The following is an 18,092-nucleotide window of genomic DNA, read 5'->3' as shown; positions in this document are numbered from 1 at the left end:
AATGACATGCGGTTTCAGAATGTGACACCGGATGTTGAAGGACAAAATCTGAATGCATACAAAAAGCTATGGAAGGTTTGTAAAAAGAGCATATGAAAGGGAACATAAATTTGTTTTAATTTTTTTCCAAGTGTGGTTCAGTTTTGATGGGTTTGTTTGTAAGGTTTTCAAAAGAAGTTTGTGGGTCCTTCAGAACCAAAGATTAAAGCAAATGTAGAATTTAGTTTGTTCTCTGTGAACAAGACTAAGTTGTATTGGAGTATTGGTCTGCTCTTAATAAAGAGTTGTAAAAGTTTACTCTTCATCTGTATTAGTTCCCTATGGTGGCTGCAACAAATTACCACAAACTTGGTGACTTAAAACAATACACATTTATTCTCTTATAGGTCATAAATCTGAAATTAGTTTCACTGGGCTAAAAATCAAGGTGTCGACAGGGCTGCATTACCTTTGGAAGCTCTAGGATAGAATCTGTTTCCTTGCCTTTTCAAGCCTCTGGAGCCGAATCGTTTGCATTTCTTGGCTCATGGCTTCTTCCTCCATCTTCAAAGCCAGCAGTGTAGCATCTTGCTTCAATTGTCACATTGCTCTTTGCTTTTGTACTCAAATTTCCCTCTGCCTCTCTCTTATAAGGACACTTTGATTACTAGGGCCAACCACAATTATCCAACATAATAATATCTCCACCTCAATATCTTTAACTGACTCACATATGCAAAGTCTTATTTGCAAAATATAAAGTAACATTCACAGGTTCTAGGGATTAGGACCTGAACGTTTTAGGAAACCTTATTTCACCCTACGACATCACTTTACACATAATATGCCCAAGTAGCAGAGATTCTATATCTCACCAGAATACACCTTCGTTCTGACTTCAACATGTCTTTAATTATTCTCTTTAAAATAAAGAAGCAACAATAGTTCTGAATTTCTGAAGTCTTAAGGACTTTTCAAGGTTTACTTAAATACTGTCTTGCCACTGAATTAATACATAGCCAAGCCACAACCATTCATGTTCTTAGGCTCTCATGATTCTATCTTAAGCAAATGTCCAGGCAACTTTTGATTTTAGCATTCCTAAAATAAAATCCTAATGAAAATTGAAATAAAAATACTTCACAGTATCTTTTGCACTTAAAATTGTCTTTGGTTTTAAACTGATTTCTCACAGGGCCCCTGAAAAGTCATAAAGATTTATATTTTCATTTTGCAAAAAAGAGAGGTGCCAGAAATAATTAGATTTATCGGACTTGTTACTATTGATGAGTTACGCAGAAAATTATCAAATCAAAAGAGGCGCTCAGACTTCCCTAGGTTAAATATGAATAGAGAAAATATTAATATTTCAGATGTTCTATACTGTATGGGAAGTTTCTCAAGGCTTGTCAATATTCTCGCTGTCTGTGTTATGTTGCTAATCGTCAGAGTACTGCTGGTGCATCTTCTAGGCGACTGTTTTTCAACTGAGGATACACATCAAACCTACCTAATGTGATGGTTAAATTCTGTGCTTCAATTGTGCTAGGCCCAGTTGGGTGAAATACTAGTCTCGATGTTGCTGTGAAGACGTTGCTTTCTAGATGTGATTAACGTCTACAATCAGTTGACTATAGTTCTCCCTTGGTATCTGCAAGGGATTGGTTCCAGGATTCCCCTGTGGATACCAAAATCTGCAGATGCTCAAGTCCCTTAGTTGGCCCTCCATATCCACAGGTTTCAGATCCGCGGTTGGTTGAATCCGTGGATGCAGAACCCGTGGATATGGAGGGATGACTGTACAAGTAAAGGAAATTACCCTCATCCAATGAGTTGAAGGTCTTAAGAACAAAAACCGAGGGTTCTTGGAGAAGAGAGAATTTAGCCACACTGTAACATAGAAATCTAGCCAGAGTGTCCAGCCTGTTGGTCTACCTTATACAATTAGGATTTGTCAGACCAGGTAATTGCTTGAACCAATCATATATATATCTGCTATGGGTTCAGTTTTTTTCTGGAGAACTCTAATTCACTAATGAGATTTTATTAAAATCCATGTCTAGGACCTGCTCCATACTTTATTGAAAAAGGGCTAAATCATTATGCTTATAGACACTTGGTCAAAAACTCTTTTTCTGACTTATTTTCTTCTTTTGCATATGACAGAAAAAAAGTAATTTCTCCTTCAGTTGCATGATTGTTGTGATGCCCTCCCACAAGATTTTCACTTGTGAAAATTGTCAGTAATAAGTTAAGCTCAGCCATAAATTTCTGTCCCCTCCAGTTTGTTGTTTTACACTGACGCTTCCTTGAAGGCCCTACAATCAGTTACAAGCCAAAGATTTTGACTTAAAGAAGAATGGTCTTACAGAGATTGGATTGGTGGTTACCAGAGGGGAAGGGGGGAGGGAGGAGGGTGAAAGGGATAATTTGGTACATGTGTGTGGTGATGGGTTGTAATTAGTATTTTGGTGGTGAACATGATGTAGTCCATGCAGAAATAGAAGTACAATGATGTACACCTGAAATTTTTACAATGTTATAAACCAATAAAAAAAAAAAAAGAAGAATGGTCTTAGAACCCCATGAAAAAAAGATAGTAACTCAGGTACTTCAAAGAATAGGCTCTTGGGCACAGGGTTCTGATGTCACGACATAATCACCTTTGAGACCATGTCAGTGGACGGAGTCAGAATTTCAAGAACTCCTTATATAACAAGGAGAGGGTTAATGACACGGCCATCACAATGTCCAGTGGAACAAGACCTAAGTTTGCAAAGTCCAAAGACCTGAACTACAGAATCAGTCCTTTGATCCTAACCTGTCTGGCCTCCAAATAAAACACAGTGAAAGTTCTTGAGAGCGAGTTGTTGAGAGTGCTTTCCTAGAAATCCAATAGACTCTAACATCTCTGCATTGAAGCATTTAGCTTCTTTTTCCCCAAGCAGAACATTAAACACGTTCTATGTAGAGACCACCCATTTCTCAGGATAGTAGAGGAGGAGCCTCAACAACAGGTACAAGAACAGGACTGTCACACTTGCTGTTCTACCCACTCGGCGTATGACCTTGGGAGAGCTGATTACCGTCTCTGGGCCAAAGTGGCCTCAGCTGTAAAATGGAGACCCTAAAAAATAATCCCTGTCCTCTGTGCCCCTCTTACCCACTTTCAGTAGAGAACTTTTCTTAGGGAAAGATCGTAGGCTGGTAATGGTACACTTCAAGCCAACCTTTGAAATAATTTAGCTCAACCTCCTCATTTGACAACCATGGAAGCTGATGTGCCCCCAAGTAAACTACACTTACGGGAGACCAGAGTCCAGTTTCCCTCCCTCTTCTTTCACTATTTTGTCCCAATATGTCACGAAGACTCTGTCCTCCACAGTTGAGTTGGTGAATTCCTTTCATTCATCGTTCTATTTCAGAACCCAAATATCTCACAACCACAATATCTAACCTGCCTCCCTGCTGCCAACTGGGTTCGTTTAGCAGATTTTGCTTTAACAGAAGTTTAGAGATATTTTCCCCACAGTGATTCTAGAACCCTAAATATAAGAAAGACCAATCTTCTGTGTTCATGAAGGACTCTGGAGGAGAAACACTAAATGAAACACCAAATGCAGGTCCTGTGTATTGCCTTTCCTTATATTTGAAACCATACTTCTAAAAGAATGAAATAAAACTCACTATTGCAATGCTATTCAAATGTGATTTGTGGACTAATATAGGTCATTAAATTATTTGTTACTGGTCAGCTACAACAGGTATGGAAATTGAGAGGTGGCATTTAGTGACCTTTATAGCAACCTGGCTTTGCGATGAGAATAAGTGGGAGGAGTCATCTTGTTGAACAGGGTATGTATTAGTTCAGGTGCTGTTGACCTCAAGTGAAGAGTCAAATGTAAGCTCCATACTACTCATGTAAAATAGGACCATATATCAGTTCACAATGAATTTGTACAATAATAACAGAAAATATTGGCCCTATACCACAATCTGAAGAGCACTGCATTGTATTGATTCATCGTATGAGAAGATTTCATCCTTTAGAAAACTATGGTTTTAGAATTAAATTACAATGGGAATAATGAACTCAGGCATCTTTAGGAGCCAGATAGGTACTGTAAATGAGCGAAGTGGGTCACACATGAGACACAACAGGGAAGGGTGAGTGCTGTGGCGAACCAGAGTGGCCCAGTATTAATGGGACAGCAGCTAGTCATCTTCATCTGACTATAACCATGTATACCCAGACACTTTGATTTCACAAGAGAAGCCAGTAATTGAGGTTTCCAAGTAAAAAGATCTTGAGTTTTAAATGTTGAGCTAATTAATTTTCCTTTAAAAACATCAGTGTAGGCCCAGTGATCCTATCTGCTGCCTGGATTACGTCTGTGAGCTGCCACTTTGTAATTTGTTCTTTAGGGAAACGATATATTGATGTTCATAGTCTCCTCTTTCTTATATCCTATCTTGCGACTCCAAAAGCCCTTTCTAAATAGTTAAGTGGTCTTCCTCTGGCCACGTCCTGCAGGATTTGTCAGATACAGGGACCAAGGGAGCCTGGGCCTTCAAAACACCAACGTTCTCACAGATTGTTCTCAGTAGGAGGCCAGCCTAGTGCCCAGACCTTGTGCCGACACTACCCTCCATGTTCCCCTCCCGTTCAACTCTTGGGCTCATCTCTTCTCACATGTGATGTTTCCTCCTGTGTTGACCTGTGTCTGGTGTCTGACCCTGGCCTGCCCTGACACAGCTTTTGATCACAGACCCGGTTTGGCAGCCACACCCTCTCCAGCCCCTGTCCCTACTCACTCCGGTTTTAGTTTTTGCACTCCCAGCAGGGCACTGGTCATCAATGGTGGCCTATCCGCAGGGCCGAAGCTACAGCAAATCCTTCCTCACCATCCCCGCCTCACCTTTTCAAAAGGCACAAAAAGCCTAAACGTGGGTGGCTCATTCTTTCCCAAGGGCAGTGATTCTCACTCTCTAGCTACCTTCCTCCCCTGAGTGTGCATGTGTAGGAGAGGTATAGGGCAGGGTGTCCCATTTAGACCGACACCATGCTGGCCATGGCCCCCATGTTTCCTGTGAAATCCACAAGCACAGCTGAAGCACCATTCCTGAAGGGATGGCAGTGCTGCTCTGCCTCATTCTCCCGTGTCTCTGTGACTCTGCAGGGGACTTGACAACACCTGTCGTTAAAGCTCAACCTCCAAACTCCACCTGGGACATCAGCGAGTCTGAAAGAGCCCAGGAAGCCTGGCTCCCGACACGTGTCACAGTGACCAGTGCTGTCGACGACTGCACGGACTGTAAGGGGACCACCTGACCATACAGACCTGCTAACTCGACATGGTGTATCCACCTATTATGGCTTCTCTGGCCTTCAATTCCTCAGCTATGCCTTCCAGTGAAGAATCCAGAAGACCATGTTCAGTTCTATAACAAACCATAGCCATAAGCCAAAATCAACAGTTTTTTTTTTTTTTTTGAAAGTCAGACAGCTATTTAACCAACATATCAAGATCTTAGTATAATGATTGATTCCCTGGAATTACCCACTCTGGAGGCACTCCCTATTGGCTGAAGGACACTGGAATATGGGAAACCGTGCCCTAGACACAAAGATGCTCCACTTCAGGGATGCGGTGGCAAAGCTGGTGCTTTCACGTGATCAGCTGAAGGTGACTCTCCACCTGCAGTTGCTGGGGAGAGGCCTGCTTCCCACTCACATGAACAGAAGAGTAACAGCTGAACTTGGCCAAGGCTAGGAGGGCTTCATGGCTCTCCATGACAAGTCACAAATTTGTGGGGTGGACATCTTGACAATGAGGTTTCTGTAAATATCTGGTACGATGGCACTATGTGGCAAGAAAAGTTTCTTGGATTTACACAAGCACATATTCCAACAAGCTCTAAGCACAATCCCGACACTATCATTCTCAGGACCCGCCTGTGAATAGGCAAAGGCTGAGCCACCTCCAAGCTTTAATAGATGGTGGAAGGAGGCAGAGAGAGAGTGAGGCACCAGGCAGAGGGGAAACCAGGGTGAGAACCGTCTGCTTCCTGGGTGTAGTTGTGGCTTCTTCCTCTGCATGGCGCTCGTCTGTCTCTCCACATGCTCAGCAGGCTGTGGTTTTCACAGCCAGTGGCTCAAGTTCTCACATGAGAACCAGGCCAGCAGCCCCTTGGAGAAGCACGCCTAAGCATCTGGTCTATAGGGAGGGAGACACATGCAGCTCTTTATTAAGGGTGTACTCTGTGCCAGGCACTGTGCCACACAGCAGTTTACTGACACACGTTGACTTAATCTTTGGGAAAACCTGAAGATGGAAGAACTCTTGTTATCCCCGTTAGACACACGAGGAAACTGCTGCTCAGAGGGAAGATGAATATCCAAGACCACAGGGCCACAAAGTGGTGAACTGGGATGGCCAATCCAGGTCCTCTGATCCCATTGTTGAAGCTGGCTGGGCAGCCTCTGACCAGCCCTCTATGACAGGCCAGGAGGCTGCAGAGGGTGGCCCTGGAGGATCCCATGAATAGGTGACATTCTCAAACGTTGACACAGGGGAAAGGTTAGTTTTCTACACTTGATGTGACAACTTTTTTTAACTTAGCACATGAAAGTGTTTATAAGAATTCTATGTGCTTCTGAGTCCACTATTTGGGACAGAATTTACACAGGTTATACTTATACTTCTCAAGGCATGTATTCAGCCACTGATAATTCTTTGTTATTCTATCAAATATGTGACCATTAAAATGATCAGAGGTTTCATCAGAGAATGAGATTGATAATTATGTTTGAAATGAAATATATTTATAAGTAAGCCCATTCATTAGTTAATAACAATGAAGAACCTCTTGAATTGCCTGTTTTAGACCAGACAGTAGCTTTTATATAATATTACTGTTTAATTCACCAGTGTTCACAAGAGGACAGAAGGATATACTCCACAGAGTATCACAGCACTAGCTAATAACTCCTGTCTCGATTCCTTTTTTTGGAATGAGGCAGGGTATAAATAAATGAAATCAACCTGATGGTAATTCCTTTTATGTATAGTTATTTATGGTTTCCTCATCACTCCTCAATCTTCATGTAAAGCCCCTGTCCCATTAAGTTCATGTCAACTGCCGAGCCGCCCTCTCCACCCACCCCCGTTGCCATCCCCTCCTGACTTTTCGACGTTCCCTATCGTGAATAAAGCCTTTGCCACTCAGTCACGATCTTCAGGCCCTCTGCAGCTACCGCCATCATTCTGGGAATCCGACATGCCTCGAGCGCGAGCCCCCCAGCACTCCCCCGCCCCCACCAAACCTCCTGGCCTCACAGGCCTTGACTTGCTCAGAGCCAGTGAGGAAGTCTTCTTTCCCCATGACCTCAGCCAGCTACTCCCACCACGGCCACTCCCCACACTGTCACCATGAGAAACTGCTCCCAGAAATCACCGATTCCAGCATCCCACACTGCCCACCATCCCACAATGCCCACACCCTCTCCCCCTCCAAACCCCCATAAGACATCTCATCCTGGATTTCTCACAGATACCTCTAACTCAAAATGACAGAAACGGAGAGGAGTCAGAAACACAGCAATGGATTCTAATCCTTTAATAGCATTCATTGAATGACAGAAGCCAGGACTCCTCAGCTGTGAGAACTTTCTGCTTGAGCTGTGGCTGAGGACTCCCACCAGGCTCTGTGACCCAGGCTTCAGCCGTTCTTCCTGCCTCCGGGCATCTTGTCAAACAGAGTGAAGGCCGCATCCTTCACTTGGCGCTGGGGCTCTCTGTTGTTGTTCACTCCTCCCTCCACATCTTGTGGGATGCTACTGCTATTGGTGGCCTCGTTGCCTACCATCTCCAGGATGTAGTCGGTAAGGCAGTCGAGCATGGCAACGAGGAAATCTTCTGTGGATGAACTCGGATGCTGGGCGTGTTCATCCTTCTGCAGAAGGCGGTCCAGGTAGCTCACAGGGAACTGTAGCTCGGCTGTTGGAAGACAGGCTGGATTCTGATAGGAGCTGTCACGGTTCTGCTCTTCTGCCATGATATCTGCTGGGTTTGGGTCCTGTCAGCTCTGCTTGATTCTCCAGCTGGACCGGGTCTCTCTAGACACCAGCACTCAGCCCTGCCCACTATATCCTTGAGCTCTAGCCCCTGATTGGTCAGGGACATCCTGCCTTTGTGACATCTTAGGCTTTGGGATGTCACTGGTGTCCATCATGCCCTTATCAGGCCTTAGCCTAGAAATGTCCATGACAGGAATCTGGTCACTGTAATGACTGGACCTTGATTTTGAGGGAATTGTAATATTCTGCTTGACTTTAACAGTGTAAAAATAAATGTGTGTTTCAACAGAAACTTTTCCCTGTCTTTAGGACACCACTCCATGTTATCTGATTCTAGCCTTGCATTGTCTTTGAGCTCTTTTAAAATCTTTTGTTAGTTGTAGGACACTGATAAACATGTAAAATGTCTTGTCTAGTAGAAATTAAATTGTCCCTCCACTTATGTAATGAAACCAGTTTTGCCTCCATTTACACATTCATTTAAATATTCTTGATCAATATTCTTGTATCTAAACTTTGGATTTTCTTTTGAACCAGCTATAACATCTTCCCATTCCCTCAGGGAGTAAATAGGATCTTTTAACACATGTTCTTTCATATTTGTATGAGTGTCTTGATTTTACACTGTTTGAAAAATATCCTTCGACCATCTTGGAAGTCACAATGAGATGCTCAATGGATTTACCTGTCAGAAGCAGGTAAACATTGTTGAGAGAGAGAAGTGTACCTCATGCTCAGTTTAAGATCAGATGTGTCTTTTCTTCGCTATCTTAGGTGAAGCCAAAACACCAAGAGATGTTTCTTCTTTTTTTTTTTTCATTTTAATTTTCCTCTTCACTAATTATGTGTTTCTGCTTTGTTTTTGCTTCATTTCCAGCTGATAACAGTTATAGACACTTCCATTCCAAAAGTGAGAAAGCAGAAGGAAGAAAAGAGTCTCTGATCCAAGCAATTTCAATACCCAAGCAGGCAAACCTCCATACATTTCAAGGCCTTAGAATAATCCACTCTGGCTTGAGGCTCCTGCCTCTGATCCCATGACTTCACCTGGATCCGTAGCTCTGCCCTCTAGGCCCTAGGCTCTGCCCTCAGTATCATCTTTCCTTTATTTTGAACTGAGCACAAGTTTGCAGCTGAGAAGTTCTGTTAGCCTATTTTCTGCTTGTCAAATTTTAGGAGTCTCACAGCCTTCTTTCATTTCATCTTCTATCTACTCTTTCAGTTAAAGATGGCATTGTCTCTGCTGATTTAACATACTCAAAAATCTTGTAGTCTCCCATGTACGTCATAGAGATTCATGCTCTTAGACAAGAGGCTCATTCGCAGATCCTTCCTGAAAAATCCCATCTCTATTCCTTGCTTCTGCTGAGATGGCTGGGGTTATTCAGGATTCACATCCCATATTGCTTCAGAGAATCCTCTATTTGATTGAATATTTTGATCTTTTGATCCCTCAGAGATACTAGCAAAAGGATGTCTAGCTACATCCTTGATTTAATTTCTATAGGATGCTTTCTTGACAGTGGATTCTCTAATTTTAATGTCTTTTGTAATCTGGATAGGTTGAGAATTTCTCATATCTTCCAGACCTGGTTCCTTTTTGCTTAACAGTTCTTCCCTCAATTTATGTCTTTCCTCTAGCATTTTACCATAAGTAGCGAAAAGAAACAAGGGCATGCCTTCCACACTTTTCTTGGAAATCTGCTCAGTTAAATCTTCAATCCATTGCTTACAAGTTCTGCTTTTACAAGCAGTTCAGGAAACTGCTTCTGCCGTGGACCCAGTGACTTTCTCGTTGCTAAGTCCATGAAAACATGGGCCACATTTCAGTCTTTATCTCTGAAGACTTCTCTCCAGCCTGTGAGATGTGGGCCACTCAGTCCCCTTCCTCAACTCTTCTTCTCTCTCGGTTTTTGGGACACGTCTCTCTTCTGGGTTTTCTCCTACATACATACATTTTTCCTCAGTACTTCTCAGTTTCCTTTCAAGGATTCTCTCCCCATAGACCTCTATTTTCATTCTATACTCTCTCTTCTTGAGCAAACACTTTCATTCACATGTTTCAGTAAACATCTTTTACTGATGATTCCAAAATCTATCTGGAGTCCAGACCCGAGTCTTAGAGCTACAGTCGTTTGTCCCACAACTGGGCCCAAACTACCTTCATTCTAACACTTCCACCAGTAAAGTCACTTTATTCAGGCTCCTTAACTTTTCTAATTTTCAGCTTTTGTGTCTGTAAAATAATATCTGACTCAAAGGACTGTTGTGCAGATTAAACGATGCAACGCAAGTAAGAATATATGCAGCAGTGCCTGACCATACTAAGTCCTCAATATACATCATATATTATTAGTATCCACTTCCCTTCCTAGATTTTCTTCTCATATTAGTCTCATCATATTGAACGTGGCTAATGCTTTATCAGATTGTGTCCCCTCCCTCCCTTTCTTTCATCCTTTGACAAATATTCACTGAATACCTGCTATAGGCTAGGCACTATGTAAGGTTCTGGGGATAAAACATTGACTCAGACAGGCAGGCCCTAGCCTCATTAAGTTCATACTCTAGTGGTAACACAGATGTTAAATAATTTACTACAGTACAGAAACTTGGGTGTCATCTTTAACTTCTTTCTCTCCCTTATCCTTATCCCCTAATCTGACCTCCATCAGTGATGAAATCCTTTCCACTTTTTCTCCTTATTTTCTCTGAAGGCTATTCCTTCCTCTCAAGCTCTGCACTAATACAGTAGCCACTAGCCACATGTAGCCATTTAAGTTTAGATTTAAATTAATTAAAATTAAAAATTTAATTCCTTGGTTCCATTGGTCATATTTCAAGAACTCTGTAGAAACATGTAGCCAGTGGCTACTTTATCAGACAGAGCAGCTCTAGAACATTACCATCATGCCAGAGACTTCTATTTGACAACGCTATTCTAGTTTCAATGCCCTAAAGCAGATCCTTATCATCTCTTTCCTAGATTATTAAAATAGCCTTGGTTATTAGTCTTTCAACCTTTAGTCCTATCCTCTCAATCTATGCTCCACTGATTTCCCAGAAAGATTTCCTGAATGCAAATATAACCATGTTACTCCTCTGCAAATAATTCTTTAATACTCCTCCACTGTTTTCAGGACAAAACAGTGTAGCCCGACTAACAATATCCTGCATTGTCTGGCCCTAGCCTAACTCTCAGTCCTAATCTTTTGCAATTCCCTCTACAATACATATGCTCAAGTAATAGTGACCAAGAATAGCCAAAACAATTTTTAAAAGAACAAGTTGGAGGACATACATTACCTAAACTTAAGTCTTATTATAAAGCTACAGTGATAAATACAGTGAAACACTGTGTGAAACACTGGTGAATGATAGACAACATAGATCAATGGAACAGAATTAAATGTCCAGACATAGACCCAAAATATATGGTCAGTTGATTTTCAATAAAGTCACCAAGATAATTCAATGGAGAAAGGATAATCTTTTTAACAAACAGTGCTTGCACAATTGGATATCCATATGGGTAAAAATGAAGCTCAACCCTTACCTTTAATTAATAAATACATAAACATCAGATTATAGTGTGTACATATGTATATCATATATAATATCTAAACTAATACACTAGTATATAATATTAATAACATTATATTATTTGTTAATAATCAATATAATAGTATACATTAGTTTAGATCATATTATATATGATGTACATAATAATGTATTGATATATATGTAATATGTAATATTATGTGTATAATAATAATATGGATGTATATATATGAAATGCAATAAATTAGAAATGGATCACAGACTGAAATGTGAAAGCCAAAACTACAAAACTTCTAGAAGAAAACAGAGGGGAAGTTATTTGTGATGTTGGTTTAGGGAAAGATTTCTTAGACACCAAAAGCATGAATCATTAAAAAAATGAATAAATTGGACTACATCAAAATTAAAAACTTTCATCACAACGCACCATTAAGAAAATTAAAAGGTAAGCCAAAAAATGGAAGCAAATACCATACATATATTTGACAAAGAACTTGTATCTAGAATATACAAAAATATGTTATGCCTCAAAAATCATAAAACAATCCAATTAAAAATGGGCAAAGGACTTGAAAAGGAACTTCATAAAAGAAGAGATATAATTGGCCAATACGCATATGAAAAGATATCCAACATCTTTAAAGGATATCCAGCATTTCAGAGAAACACAAATTAAACTACAATGAGATACCAGTACATGACCACCAGGATGAATGTAATGAAAAGCCAACAGCAACAACAACAATATCATGTGTTGGAGAGGATGAAGAAACACTGGAATTCTTGTACATTGCTGGTAGTAAAATAAAAAGGTAAAACTACTTTGGAAAACTTTTTTTTTTTTTAATAATATTTCTTTGAATTTTATTTCCATATTTTTTCACATTCCTCTATATTAAATATCCTTGCCTTTTTCTTTATTGATGTTTTAATAGTTTTTAACATTGTGAAATTTTGGGTTGTACATTTTTGTTTGTCCATCACCATATATATGACTCCCTTCACCCTTTGTGCCCACCCCCTACCCCCATTGACCCTGGTAACCACAATACAGTTTTCTCCATCCATGTGTTGGTTTATATTCCACATATGAGTGAGATCATACAGTGTTTGTCTTTCTCTTTCTGGCTTATTTCACTTAACATAATACCCTCCAGGCCCATCCATGTGGCTGCAAATGGGATGATTTTGTCTCTTTTAATGGCTGAGTAGTATTCCATTGTATATATATACCACATTTTCTTGATCCAATTATCAGTCGAGGGACTCTTAGGTTGCTTCCACTTCTTGGCTATGGTGAATAATGCTGCAACGAACATAGGGGTGCATAAGCCTCTTTGGATTGTCGATTTCAGGTGCGTTGGATAGATTCCCAGTAGTGGGATGGCTGGATCATAGGGCATCTCTATTTTTAATTCTTTGAGGAATCTCCATACCATTTTCCACAGAGGCTGCACCAGTTTGCATTCTACTTTGGAAAACTTTTGTGTGCTTCTTAAAAAGTTAGACACCATACTGCACAGTCATTCCACTCCTAGGTATTTTCCCAAGAGAAATGAAAATATATGACCCCAAAAAGACTTGTACATGAATGTTCATACCAGTTTTATTCATAATTGCCTCAAACTGAAAACATCATGAATGTCCATCAGTAGGTGAATGGATAAACAAAATGTGGAATATCCATACAATGAAATACCACTCAGCAACAAAAAGGAACAAAGTACCAATACACACAACAATATGAATAAATCTCAAAATCATTTTGCTGAATGAAAGAATCCAGACACAAAATTGCACATGCTGTGTGATTCCATTTACACAAAATTCTAGAAAAGGTAAACTAATCCATAGAGATAGAAAGTAAATCATGTTGTCCTGTAGCCAGGGTGGAGGGAGGGGATAGACTGCAAGGGGCCCTAGGAAACTGGAAATATTCTGTAAATTCATTATGGCCGTGGTTTCATGGGTGTATACATGGATTAAACCTTATTGAATGACTGTACGTTGAAGCCCTAGCCCCCAATATGATGGTATTTGGAAATGGGGCCTTCAGAAGGTACTCAGAGTTAGATGAAGTCATAAGGTGCGGCCCTCATGAGGGGATTAGTGCCCTTATAAAAAGATACACCAGAGAGCTTGCTTGGTTTCTCACTCTCTGCCATGTGTGCACACAGTGAGAAGGTGGCCATCTGCAAGCTTTCACCAGAACCTGACCATGCTGGTACCCTGATCTCAGACTTCTAGCCTCCAGAACTGTGAGAAAGAAATTTCTGGGGCCGGTCCCGTGGCTTAGTGGTTAAGTGCACACGCTCCACTACTGGCGGCCCGGGTTCGGATCCTGGGTGCACACCGACACACCGCTTGTCCAGCCATGCTGAGGTGGCGTCCCACATACAGCAACTACAAGGATGTGCAGCTATGACATACAACTATCCACTGGGGCTTTGGGGAGAAAAAGGGGAAAAAAACGAGGGGGATTGGCAATACATGTTAGCTCAGGGCCGGTCTTCCTCAGCAAAAAGGGGAAGATTGGCATGGATGTTAGCTCAGGGCTGATCTTCCTCACAAAAAAAAAATAAAAAGAAAGAAAAAAAGAAATTTCTGTTGTTTAAGCCACCCAGGCTATGGTATTTTGTTATGGCAGCTCAAACTGACTAATATATCATTCATAATCAGTGAAATGCAAATTAAAATGACAATGAAGTAAAATTTCATACCTATCAGATTAATAAGAATTTAAAGGTTTTTATAAAGATAGTAACAACACAAACTCTTAAAGAGCCATTTGGCACTATCTTTAAATGTTGAAGATCCTCATCCCCTATGACCCAGGAAATTTACTCTGTGATAAACTATCTAGAGAAACTCCTGCACACAGGCACAAGAGCTAAACACAAATGTGTTCGCTGCCACATTGATGAGGCAAAATATTTGCAACAACACAATAGTTAATTTTCAAAAATAATGATTAAACGGTGGCATGTTTATACCATGAAATTTTATGTAGCAATGAAAATAAACTCTTCAAACCCTTCCCTATCAGTGGAAAACCATCTCCAGAGCCCAGTGACAGCCACCTTCACGTCTTGGTCATTTTTTCACATTTATCCTCAGTGCTATATATTTTTAGGAAAGTGTGTGGGAAAGATTTTCACACTCCAAATCAAAGGAGTTTCATTTTAATTATGGTCTGCCCTACGTACTAATTTCTTGGCCATAATTTACTAAATTATTCTGTGTCCGTGGCCTTATAGCGATCACTAGATTTTCTATTATGTATAAGTGAAGAAAAAAGTTGTAAATCCTGCTCAAGTTTCATCCTGGACAAGGGAAAAAACTATTTTCATTGAGTTTAGTGATAGAGAAAAATAAATGTGCTTTAATGATTACAAGTTATGAGTCTCATTTGATCAATGTCCTTATTACCAATATATTTTCAATCCAAGTGTTATGAAAATACAAAGGGTAAGACGAATTATTTTTCTTGGTAAAGTCCTATAAAGGAGGTTGAGTGCGGTTTACTGTTAAGAGATTGTGCACCACAATGTGAATATACTTAACTTTACCAAACTGTACACTTAAAAATAGTTAAAATGGTAAATTTTATGTGTTTTACACCACAATTTTAAAAAAACTCTAAGAACCGCACACTAACATATGTGCATTATATTATGCATAAATTATATCAAAATAAAGTTGATTTTTCTTAAAAACCTTATTGAATTGCATAAATGGATGCAGTTTATTGTACACAAATTATACCTCATATAATTGAAAAAATTTTAAGGAAGTCATACGAATCCTTTGCAGTTGCTCAAACATCTCATGTTCTCTCATGCCTTTGTGCCATCATACACAGTGTTCCTTCTTAGGACATATCCTGTCCCCCACACCCATTATCCAACTTTTCCTGGCTAACTCTTCTTTCATCTTTTAAAATTAGTTCTAATGTCTGCTGGATCTGGAACATCTTATCTCACCAAGTCTAGAAGAGCTGTCCTCCTAATTGTTCCCTTAGCATTCTATGCTTAAGTGAATCAGTACATGGAGAATATCACAAAGATGTTCATGTTTCACTTAGCAAGGTCAGAGTGGTGAGTTCCCACCAAAGTCCCAATAGCTTGGCTACTGAGAGACCTCCTAGAGTAGCAGTCATGACTCTGGTAAAAATATCTGAAGGATTCCACCTTCAGCCCAGGCTCAGAAACTCGATCCCTGCCAGCACATTAAAAGTAGATCAGGGGTTTACTGACATTAAACAAGTTCACAAGGCACAATAAGAAAAAACTATCCCAGGAATCAGAGTACTGCAAATCCAGACAATCAGCAGATTTTCTTCCCCTGCAAGCCAAGAATTCTCTTCAATTCATACTTAGGACATGGCCAAAAAGTATTTGCTCAGTTAGTGAATTCTATGTCGCTTCAGGGACAGAACTAGGATCCATACGTAGAAATCACAGGTATTAGATGTTTGCCCATTATTACCATGACAGTAGTTCAAAAATGGGATGGACTATCTCAAATATTATATGCATTTCCTGCCACTGGAACTGCTTCAAATGGTTGACTGGTCCTCTGCCATGAAATGGCAGATGATGTAAACCATCCTAATGTAAAAGGGTCTTATGGTCATTAAAGATCCAACTTTCAGAGCCTATGCATTTTCCCATTTCACATCCTAGCACATAGATGTTTATAAGATGTTATATGCTAATCCATGGTACAAGATAGCATTTGCTTCATCAGTCTAAATTTCCACACTTTTTAAACCCCAGCTGTTGCTCCAACTTACTTTGCTGGCTTTTCCTTTGTTTGCTTTTTTTTTTTCCTCTCTCTCCTTTTTCTTTCTTTCTATTAAGATTTTCTTTTTCAATGTGAAAAGCCAAGCTGGAATGATGGAGAGCTGTGAGGCAGAATATGTAGTGAAGTAGTCCAGAGAGCTCAGAATTTGGGATCAAACACATCTGATATGTCAGGTTGAGCTTCAGCCTCAACCTGTGTTCAACCTCAGCACTGCCCTCTCTGTAACTTTAAGCAAATTATGTAACCTTTCAGATTCTAAGTTTCTTCATCTGTAAAAATTGCACAAAGTGGAGAAGCATTAAATGAGATTACATACAAAGCAATAGTTCATATTATTTAATAACTATTAATTCTCTTTCTCCTCAGTTTATACAGGAAGCATAGCTATGAGTAGAACATACAGGTATCAATTTCAAATACTTCTCACTCTGGTTTCACATACTTCAAAAGACCAAGAAACCTTTGAGGTTGGGTCAGTGTTATTCATCTTTGAATACCTAATGCCAAGCCCAATGCCAAGAATTTACTAGGCTCTCAATAATGTTTGCAAAATAATTAAATAACCCAGGAGATCTTGGTTGGTTGCCTTTCTCCAAAAGATATGGATAGTTTTTCAACTTGAGAAGCTTATGTTTTCCACTGGGTAGTTCAACAATAACCACAGGAAAAACAAAAGTCAGCCAGGAGGCCATTTTAGGAATATGGGTAGTGAAAACAGTTATCCAGACAAGGTGGATCTTATCAAGGTCAAGGGAAGTAGAGAGGGGGAAGAAATGGATTAAATCCAGGAAATGGGTGCAAAGTCCTTTGTACTGGTAATCACCAATCATATATCTGTGAAGTATTAGTCACCTATAAAAACAAAATGTGTACTGTGAGTCATGTTATCTTTTAAGACAGCATTTAAAGGGCTGCATTTCACTGAGTTGAAGTTCACTTGACATATTTACACTACAAACCCACGTCATCTCCTCTCTGGTTATTATGGGAACGCCTGGAGTTTCAGTTTGAGTTGGAAAGACAACATAGATGAAGTGAAAGTATTATAGAAAGTCAGAAAAGATCAAAAGAGATTATGCATCTGAAAATGTTCTGAAAACTAGAAATGTTATTTAAAGCTAAAGTGATATTCTTATTACCTGAGCCCATCAAGACACAGAGTTGAATGGTGTAGATTTGCACTTTTTCAAGTATTTGCTCAAGAAATAGTAACGACAGAGCTAATTTGATGGGATGACACTGATGAGTGATTTTCCTCAATTACAAGCCACTACAGCTCCATACAAAAGTGAAACACAAAATTTTTATTTATTTATTTATTTTTTGCGTGTGTAAGGAGGATCAGCCCTGAGCTAACATCCATGCCAATCCTCCTCTTTTTGCTTAGGAAGAGCGGCTGTGAGCTAACATCTATCAAATACAAAATTTTTTAAAGATGATATCTATTCTCTAGAATATATACTTGATATGAGAAGAATTTTAATAGAAGTCATATTCCAATTCATATTTATATATATCTAATAATAAAATATAGAGATTTTTGCGGTTGTTGTTCATGTCATAGGACCTAAAATTAGGCAGGCCTTCAGAATATCAGTTCTAATGTGGAAATCAATGACACATCAATCAATCGAGAAGCAAATTATGGAGCACCTATGATCCATCC

The 18,092-nt window shown here is 39.8% G+C and overlaps 2 protein-coding genes across 7 annotated transcripts in view; both read right to left on the bottom strand.

The window, feature by feature from the left end:
- The window catches only part of SYTL5 (synaptotagmin like 5), a 230,821-nt gene that overhangs the window by 156,331 nt on the left and 56,398 nt on the right, over window positions 1-18,092 (bottom strand). The gene's annotated exons all lie outside the window — the stretch shown is intronic.
- Window positions 7,616-8,085, bottom strand: LOC131400867 (huntingtin-interacting protein M). Its single transcript, XM_058535639.1, has one exon. The coding sequence runs from the start codon at window positions 8,035-8,037 to the stop codon at window positions 7,702-7,704; it is 336 nt and encodes a 111-aa protein (XP_058391622.1). The 5' UTR covers window positions 8,038-8,085; the 3' UTR covers window positions 7,616-7,701.

Source organism: Diceros bicornis, chromosome X, assembly GCF_020826845.1.
Source record: "Diceros bicornis minor isolate mBicDic1 chromosome X, mDicBic1.mat.cur, whole genome shotgun sequence".
In the NCBI taxonomy this organism is placed as follows: domain Eukaryota; kingdom Metazoa; phylum Chordata; class Mammalia; order Perissodactyla; family Rhinocerotidae; genus Diceros; species Diceros bicornis.
The sequence above is the reverse complement of the archived record's forward strand: the minus strand, read 5'-3'. Positions and strand labels throughout refer to the sequence as shown.

Bases quoted from the DNA above. Each gene is read 5' to 3' on its own strand.
- LOC131400867 (XM_058535639.1), bottom strand. From the start codon at position 8,037: ATGGCAGAAGAGCAGAACCGTGACAGCTCCTATCAGAATCCAGCCTGT.